Source organism: Oryzias latipes, chromosome 6 (genome assembly GCF_002234675.1).
Source record: "Oryzias latipes chromosome 6, ASM223467v1".
Taxonomy (NCBI): Eukaryota; Metazoa; Chordata; class Actinopteri; order Beloniformes; family Adrianichthyidae; genus Oryzias; species Oryzias latipes.
The window spans coordinates 4940995-4950527 of record NC_019864.2 but is presented as its reverse complement, the minus strand read 5'-3'; the positions used below and the strand labels follow the sequence as shown (position 1 = coordinate 4950527).

Below are 9533 nucleotides of genomic sequence, written 5' to 3'. Positions count from 1 at the left end.
TTCCTGGAAACCCTTGATGAGACTGGACCACGGACATTTGCAGACCTCCTCCATGTTTCATTATAGGAGAGTTACGATGCATGAACGATGTGCACACTTCCACTTCTGCACAGAATTCACCACATTGAAGCAGTGATTGCTGTGAGAACATCACACCACGTTCACATCGTCCTTCAGAAATGCACAACTTTTACAGAAACTCCTGAGTAATTACTGTAACTTTGCATGCTTTTTTTTGACAAACTGCGTGTCAGAGTTTGACTCCACATGTGTGACCATCATAGACTCCATGCCTGAGGAATATTTGACATTAACTGGTTGATCTTTTCTGAGCTGCTTTAGATGTAAATTATTGTAGCTGGACTCACACCTGGGGTGCTGTACACTGCACCACAGCCCAGATGTTAGGCTCAACCTTCAGAAAGACGAGTTTAAAACATCACATGAGAGAAACGTCCCCCTGTTGCAGATCATCAAGAGCAGAGGAGCTTAAGGTGGATGTGTTTGGACATTTAACCCTTGTGCTATCCAAGGCACGTTAACGTTGGGAGTAGGGTCATCTGGACCCCATAAGACAGCACAAGGGTTACGTTAGCTTCGGTGTCCTGATCCTTTGGTTTTCAATCATCATGTCAGACATGCTGGAATCTGCTCAGTTTCCCCATGCAGTGTTCGAGTTCCAGGACTCCAGAGGAAGAGTCATGTTCCAAACACGACTGTGATCATGAGGATCTATCAGCGTAAATCACAACAAGAGCCAAAACCACAACTCCACAAATGAAACTCTTGGAGTTTTAATAACTTAATCTCCAGATTTTTTATCTGGATAAGTTTGGTTCAAGATGATGAGAACCAAAAGGCAGATTATGTGATGTAAAAGACACTTTTCTGATTTTTCAGCGGGAGTGTGGGTTAAGGGTGGTCCTGACACATCTTTTAAATCAGAGGGGATGGTTTTTCCCGCACATCTGTGTCATTCTATTGACCTTCTTCACACAAATCTGTGAGCCAGAGTCCACTTCCTCTAAAAGCCAGGTGGGCTCCACTTAGGTGTAAAAGTTCACAAGAACTCTGGCAAACTCTAAAGCCCCTGAAAAGTGTAAACAAGCAAGTCAATTCCAGAAAGAAAGAAAGAAAGGATGGAAGGAGAGAAGTGATCTGGATCCAAAACACAATCGTGAATCTGCAAGAATTTCACACATTTCTCCTGTGTGGACTTCCTGTGACGTCATTTCCGGGTGAGCTATTCCCAGTGCTAGCTGTGTGACTGCTGTCCTCTTGTTTGGCATTAGCCTTACTACTATTGCTTACTCTAAGGGTTATCTGGGTTAATATTCACATCTAGTACCTTTTATTAGCAAATTCACCACTGTTAAACCGCTTGCTGTTCACTTTTCTCATTTTGCTAAATAAACCACTTCTCTTTACTTAAACACCGCTAGCCTTAGCTTAGCTTATGGCCACCACCACTCCTTCCGCCTCTCCTCCTCTCTCCTGCCCCATGTGCCATATGTTTAGTGATGATCCTGCCTCCTTTAGTGAAGATAGGGGTAGGTGTGTTAAGTGTAGTCTTGTGTTAGACTTGGAGGCCAGGCTGGAGCAGTTAGAAGCGCGGCTCCGCACAGTGGAAGCTAAGCCGGCTAGCCAGGTCGTTACTCGTAGCGCGGGCCGCGCTACCAGGGCTAACTTAGCTAGCACCCCAGCGCCCTCCCAACAGCCGGGAGACAGTCAGGGGTTTGTACCGGTTGGGAGGAAACATAGTGCTAAACGCAAAAACTTAGAGCACCCGAGACTCCACGTTAGTAATAGGTTCTCCCCCCTCGGCGACACACCCGCTGAACACTCAACTCTGGTTATTGGCTCTTCTGAAGTTAGAAACGTGGAGCTCCCAGCGGCTACTGTCAGGTGTTATCCGGGGGCCAGAGTTGGTGACATCGAGGGGAACCTTAGGATGTTAGCTCAGAGTAAGTCCAGGTTCCGTCGAGTCGTGATTCACGCAGGCGGTAATGATGCCCGACGGAGACAGTCAGAGGTGGTTAAGTTAAACGTAACTTCGGTGTGTAAACTGGCTAAGACGATGTCCGACACTGTAATTTTCTCTGGTCCCCTGCCAAACTTAGTCAATAATGAAATGTACAGCCGCTTTTCATCATTTAACCGCTGGCTTTCTAGATGGTGCCCAGAAAACGGCGTTGGTTTTGTGGATAACTGGAGCGCGTTTTGGGGGAAGCCCGGTCTCATGCGGAGAGACGGCGTCCATCCCACCCGGGACGGTGCCGCTCTTCTTTCTAGAAACATTTCTGCTAGCCTTAGTCTGTTAACCTGACAATCCAGAGACGAGACCCGGGCGCAGAGCAGCAGTGTAAAACGCTCCTCTGAGCCTCCCTTAGGGTTAGTGCCGGTGCAAAACCCATGCAGGGAAAGTCAAGCAGGTCCTAGCTTTAGCTTATGTGCTGAAAGACAAATGAAAGGAGCGCGTCATAGAAACCTTACAGTGACAGACAGCAGTTCTCACAAGCAGAATTATGATGTCATTAAATGCGGTTTATTAAACATTCGATCCATTTCCTCCAAGTCCCTCTTAGTCAACGAGTTAATTACTGATAACAATCTTAGTCTTTTAGCCTTAACAGAAACTTGGCTCCATCAGGATGACTATGTTAGATTAAATGAAGCAACCCCCCCCACTTATGCTAACTATCAGAAATCCAGGATTTCAGGGAAAGGAGGTGGTTTGGCAGTAATATCACAGTCTAGCTTACTTCTCAGCCCTAAAGTTAAAAATGCTTATAATTCATTTGAAAGCATCATATTGTCTTTAAGTCACCCAAACAGGAAAACTCCAAAACCTGTTTTACTCATAATTATTTATCGCCCCCCCGGCCCATATTCAGAATTTTTAACTGAGTTTTCCGACTTCCTATCGACTATTGTCTTAGATTCTGATCAAATTATAATATTAGGGGATTTTAATATTCATGTTGATGACCCCAGTGACTGCCTAGGAACGGCTTTTGCAGCTTTATTAGATGATGTTGGTTTCACCCAAAGTGTGAATGAACCCACTCACTGTCATAAGCACACCCTGGACCTTGTTCTAACCCATGGGATAGAGATCAGCCAGCTGAGTGTCCTTCCTCTTAACCCCATCATTTCTGATCACTTTCTGATTACCTTCCAGCTTACACTGGAACATCCTTCTGCCCCAGTGAATAAGAAACAGCTTAGAAGAACCTTAACTGACCGTTCTGTGTCTGAGTTTAAACACACAGTTCAGCCAGTACTTAGTGATATTCTGAGAAAATACTCTGACACCAGCTCCCATAGTATCAGTCCTAATATAAATGACCACTTTGTTAATGATGCCTTACAAGCCCTCAGGAGTACACTCGATGTTGTTGCCCCCTTGAAACCTAAGTTCGTCAGACAAAACCGAGTAGCACCGTGGTTTAACGCTGAAACTCGTTCTCTTAAACGAGAAACCCGTAAGTTGGAAAGAGATTGGCGCCGCTCCGGTTCAGAGCAGTCTCTGGATATCTGGAAACATAGCCTATTAAATTATAAAAAAGCTCTGCGTAGAGCTAGAAGCCAGTACTATTCAACCTTAATATCAGAGAATGGAAACAATCCAAGATTTCTTTTTAGCACTATAGCTAAATTAACTCGCAGTCAGAGCTCAGTAGAACCACATGTTCCTGTTTCTCTCAGCTCCGATGATTTTCTTACATTTTTCGATAGTAAAATCTCAAATATTAGACATAAGTTAAATCAAGTTATTCCTACTATCAGCCCAGAACAGGCTGAAGTGGTAGAAATGGAGGCATCCATAGAAACCTCTGTAACATTAGACTGCTTCACTGCTGTGGATCAAGCGGAAATAACATCAATTATTACGTCCTCCAAATCCTCAACGTGTCTGTTAGACCCAATTCCCACTAGACTTTTTAAAGAAACTTTTCCCCTAATTAATGATCCCATATTAACAATGATAAATGCCTCTCTGGAAACGGGTTACGTGCCACAGTCTTTTAAATATGCAGTTGTTAAACCTCTTCTGAAAAAGCCCAGTTTGGATCCTAGCATCTTGGCCAGCTATAGACCGATATCAAACCTGCCCTTTATTTCTAAAATCCTAGAAAGAGTTGTAGTTAAGCAGCTTTACTGCCACCTACAGGACAACAGCCACTTTGAAGACTTTCAGTCGGGGTTTAGACCTCACCACAGTACGGAAACTGCACTAGTTAGAGTCTCTAATGACTTGTTATTGGCCTCAGAAAAGGGACTACTTTCTATTCTGGTCCTGTTGGACCTCAGTGCTGCCTTTGACACTATCGACCACGGTATTTTACTCCATAGATTAGAGCAGGACATAGGGATCAGAGGATCTGCTCTCCAGTGGTTTAAATCCTATCTGTCTGATAGGTATCAGTTCGTTAATGTAAATGGCCATTCCTCTCAGTGCACTCGAGTCAACTATGGAGTCCCACAGGGCTCAGTCTTGGGACCGATCCTGTTTACGCTTTATATGTTACCCCTAGGAAACATAATCAGGAAACACAGCATTAATTTTCATTGTTATGCCGACGATACGCAGTTGTATTTATCCACGAAGCCTGACCAGAATGACCAGATAGAGAAACTGAACGCCTGCATCAGTGACATCAAGACCTGGATGACAATTAATTACCTCCTCTTGAACCCAGAAAAAACTGAGGTCATTATACTAGGTCCTAAAAACCTCAGAGATGCTCTGTCTGCTCAGATAGTCTCCCTGGATGGTATAAGTATAGCCCCCAATTCCACAGTTAGAAACCTTGGGGTTTTACTTGACCAGGATTTATCATTTAAGGCTCACATATCTCAGGCATGTAGAACTGCCTTTTTTCACCTGCGGAATATTGCTAAGATCAGAAATATACTTTCTAAGAGTGATGCTGAAAAACTCATCCATGCATTTGTTACGTCGAGGCTGGATTACTGTAACTCCTTGTTAGCAGCGTGTCCTAAGAGTTCCTTAAGAAGTCTCCAGCTTGTTCAGAACGCAGCAGCTAGATTGTTAGCTGGAACCAGCAGAAGAGATCACATCACTCCTGTGTTAGTTTCGCTCCATTGGCTCCCAGTTGATTCTAGAATTAAGTTCAAGATCCTCCTGTTAACCTATAAGGCCTTACATGGAATGGCCCCGTCCTATATTAAGGACCTCATAGTCCCTTACCAACCAATCAGAACACTTCGCTCGCAAAATGCAGGACTGCTTGTGGTTCCTAGAATTAGTAAAAGTACGGTTGGAGGTAGAGCGTTTAGCCACCAAGCCCCTGTCTTATGGAATAAACTCCCAGCTCATGTAAGAGAGGCCGACTCAGTTTCTACATTCAAAGCTAGACTGAAAACATTCCTCTTTGGACAGGCTTATTGTCAGACTAGTTAGTATTCAGAGATTATTTAACTTAATGTTAGTTTGTTTAAATTAAACTTAATAATAACTATTTCTTTTAAAAGGCTGCTAGAAGTTGAAGCTGGGGTAACTATGGTACACTGGGGTTCTGTCCTCTTTCCTTTTTTACTTCTACCCTTCCTCTCCTCTATTCTTGATCATAATTTATCATTTAGTTCTCCATGCCTCTGTTTGGTGCAGTGCGATTCATGTATTGTCCCTCTTTTCCTCTCCCCTCCTGGGGAGTGGGAGTGCTTCCAGACTCCAGTTGGCTCATCCGTGCTCCAGTTCCTGACCGTTTACCTCGCCTTTGCTCCTGCTCCTACACCTGGCTGTGGATCCTGCCTCTGGCTCATCTCTGGCTCGTCTCTGCTCTGTACCTGACCGAGTACCTCGTCTCTGCTCCTGCTCCTACACCTGGCTGTGGTTCCTGTCTCCGTCTCGACTCGCGCCTTTGACTGTCCCGATAACCACGGCTGGATGAAGCTCGTCTGCTGGACTTTTATATATGTAGTTGTAGATTTAGATAAGTTAATTCTTCTCTAAGATTTCTGGTAAATCGCCTGTCCGTCCTGGGGGAGGATCCCTCCTTCATGTGGGCACCCCTGAGGTTTCTTCGTTTTTTCCGGAATCCGGTTTTTTTGGGAGTTTTTCCTTACCGCGAAGGAGGGTCTAAGGGCAGGGATGCCAGTATAGCTTAGTCAGTTTGTTAGTTCATTTTAGTATTTTCCTATTGAACTCTTTGTATTCGTGATCCTTTTGATTTCATGTTTTACTTCGAAGCCCATCGAGACGACTGTTGTTGTGATTTTGGGCTATACAAATAAAATTGAATTGAATTGAATTGAATTGAATTTCAAGAAACCTGTGTGGGTAAACATGGAGCTCTGGGGAGTTCCAGGTGCTTTTTAATTACACCCATCTGAAAATGAGAACACAAACCATAGTAGAGGGAGGAGAACACGTGGATCCCATCATCTGAAGATATTATGATTACAAAGAGATCAGAAACTGCACCGTTCCGGATGGGGAGAGTGTAGTCAGACAGCAGAGAACGGTGGTGTGAGGATGAGTTGTGGTGAGGAAGATGAGGAGGTGAATTGAAAAAGAAAGAGGGCTGAAAGGCTTTTAGGGAGGGGGTTGAAACAGACTTTAGGAAGAGACATCTGCAGCTAAAGAAATCACAGAGACTGGAAGGAACTTGGTGTTCCATCTAGAAGGTTCTCCTTTCAGGGGTGGTGTTTGTTCCTCTGTTGAAATTGCATCCGGTTCATGTTGCTAATAAACCACATCTGTCTTGACTTTATGATCCCCAGTGTGTGTGATTGCCTGGTATACATCCGTGTTGTCACTTTCTAATTTCCTTCTTGTCTCATGGTTTGTTCATGTGTAATTTACAGCCTGGTCTCCTGCACTCTGGGTCCTTCACCTCCAGTTCCAGACCACTGCAGCAGCAGGAGCACATTTCAATACATAGAATAAATCTATTCCTGCTTTGGGAGTTGGGTCATCTAGACCCACTAGACAGTGCGCTGAACCTTTTTTCTTCAATGATTTGTGATCATCACTGGTGTCCATGGATTACATGAAATCTTTCTTTGTTCTGCTTGGAACGATATTTTAAAAATCTGAGTTTTATCTAAGTTGATTTAGGCTGTAATTCTGTTGGTTAAATTCAAATCCAGTGCAGCATCATTTTTATATGAAAAAAACAGAAAAACATCAGAGACATCAGGAACGCCACTTTAATGCATTCACTCTCCAAAACGTTTCCGCTTTTCTCCGGTACATGCCTCTTGTAAAACGTCATAGCTCGTTTGTTTTTCCTTGTTCCCGCCTGCTGCTGCAGGGGCTGAGCCACGGGTGGAATCCGTCGTCATGGCAGCGTGGGGTCATCGAGGAGAGGTTAGAGGATTGTGTGCTCCAGTGGGTTTTTTGGAAAGTGTGGATACATCATGTTCTTACGTACAATCTGGAATTTGAGACATTCCTAATAATATTGACACAAGGATCAGAAGTCAGAGTCTTAATTACAGTATAACAATAACAGGAGTTGATACAGTCTAAAACCTGGAGTCAAGTCCTCTTCTCACCTTAAAAACCAGGAACAAAAACATCTAGTTATATTTACCGTCAGCTGTTTGTCTCAGGCAACATTTACAATGATTACTATACAACCTTTAGCCCCGCCCACTGAAGATTAACTGTTCCGTTAGGGGGGCCAGAGTGACAAACAGTCAGGGGAGGGGGGATTACCCCAGTGATGGATGAATGACAAGGGCAGCCTTTTTCCCACAAAGGGTCCCAGACCTGCAGGGTTAAAGGTCACATGAAGGGTGGGGGCCCCACAGCTTTACTGCCCCCCCAGAAGAGGAGAGTGCAAGGTCTCCTGCTGCTCATCATCAACACTCCATGCCACTGACCTCAAGAAGGAAGCTGACCGGGTTGTGGGGCTGCAGCGCCCCCACCCGGGTCTTTACATGAGCAGGAGCTGACCCAGCACCATCCTGAAGTGCTGTGTGCACCCCGCCAGCTCCCGCACCTTCTCTGTCATGTCCTTGGCCGCTCCGGGCGCCGGGTACTGGAGCGCCGCTGTCTTGGTGCTGATCACAATGTCTTTGAGTTTCTCACAGAGGGTGTTGCTGCTCTGGCCCACCCGGGCCCTCACCTCGGGGCAGCGAGCCTGCCGCGACAGCGTGTCCCCGATGAAGACCAGCTTGTGGGCGCTGAGGATGACGAACTTGCTGTGAGCGACAAAGATCTTGGGCGGCTGGTTGGAGTTGATGGCGGTGAAGAAGGCATCTATGGCGTTGGTTACCGTGGTGATGTTCTGCTCACACTGCTCCTGGTAGAAGAGGAGGAGCTGTCGGTCGCCGTGGCAAAGCTTGGAGGAGGGGGGGTCTCCGGCACCACTCTTGCCAAGATGGTTGGCCAGAGAATGATGAGTGGGCGGGGCCCAGCCTGTCATGTCGTTGTTTATTGGCTGACAGACTTCCTGCTCAAGTTGTTCAAACTTTTTAATCTTAAAGAAAAAGAGAGAAAATGTTAAAACAGATGAAGATAAACAATAACAGCAAATGCTGTTTTTGGCTATTTTTCTAAACTTCTTTCTAATTTCCTCATAAATTCTGGTTGTAGTTCTGAGTCCAAAAGGAAATAATTTAGATTTCTGTTGAAGCCTAAGAAGAGCAGCATTGGAGACATCAGAGATGCTGTTTGATGGCCCAAACAAAAAAAAAAATCTTTAGCTTTTCTGACTCCTGCTGTCTTTTTTTTTTAGACCAACCTGAGTCTTTAATAATGAGCCACTGAGCTCTGATTGGACTGTAAGGAGTCCAAAGGCCTTGTTCTTACAGGCTGCCACGCAGCAAAAGTTAAAGAAAGGAGGCAGAAATTAGTGTATGAAGGTAAACAGCTGTGGGATGAATCTGATGATGCTGTGAAGCTTTGAATGGAGGAATGTACGATTCTCCACACATGAAGCAGTAAAACACAAATCTGTATTGTGCAGCTGCAGATGCTCTCTGAACGTGCTCCTGCGTTCTCCTCTGCTCGCCCCTCCACTTCCTGACTGGACAATCAAGCTCCTTCAGCTGTTTGCAGATTCATGTCATTTCACAGAAACCTTCATGAATATGTAGACATTATAGAAAGAAGATGAGCTTCGGTGAGTGATTAAAAAGTGTTTAAAGTGGGGCAAAAAAGTATTTGTTCAGCCACAAATTGTGCAAGTTCTCCCACTTAAGAATATATGAGGCCTGTAATTTTCATCATAGGAAAACCTCATCTACAAAGGGCAAAATGAGAAAAAATCTAGAAAATCACATTGTCTGATTTTCAAAGAATTTATTTGTAATTTATGGTGGAAAATAAGTATTTGGTCGATGACAAAGGTTCAACTCAATACTTTATTTAACCTTTGTTGACGCTGACAGCAGTCAAACATTTTCTGTAAGTCTTCACAAGGTTTTCACAAACTGTTGCTGATGTTTTGGTCCATTCCTCCATGCAGATCTCCTCTAGAGCAGTGATGTTTTGGTCCATTCCTCCATGCAGATCTCCTCTACAGCAGTGATGTTTTGGCCCATTCCTCCATGCA

At 44.6% G+C, this 9533-nt stretch overlaps 1 protein-coding gene across 3 annotated transcripts in view; it reads right to left on the bottom strand.

Annotated features, from left to right (window-relative positions):
• Nucleotides 1–7156: 7156 nt before the first annotated feature.
• Nucleotides 7157–9533, bottom strand: part of bcar1 (BCAR1, Cas family scaffolding protein) — a 62498-nt gene continuing 60121 nt past the window's right edge. For all 3 annotated transcript variants that reach the window (XM_011472837.3, XM_011472836.3, XM_011472834.3), the window contains exon 8: nucleotides 7157–8456. In XM_011472837.3, coding sequence (XP_011471139.1) covers nucleotides 7911–8456 — 546 coding nt within the window. In that variant the 3' untranslated portion in view covers nucleotides 7157–7910. The remainder of the gene's footprint in view (nucleotides 8457–9533) is intronic.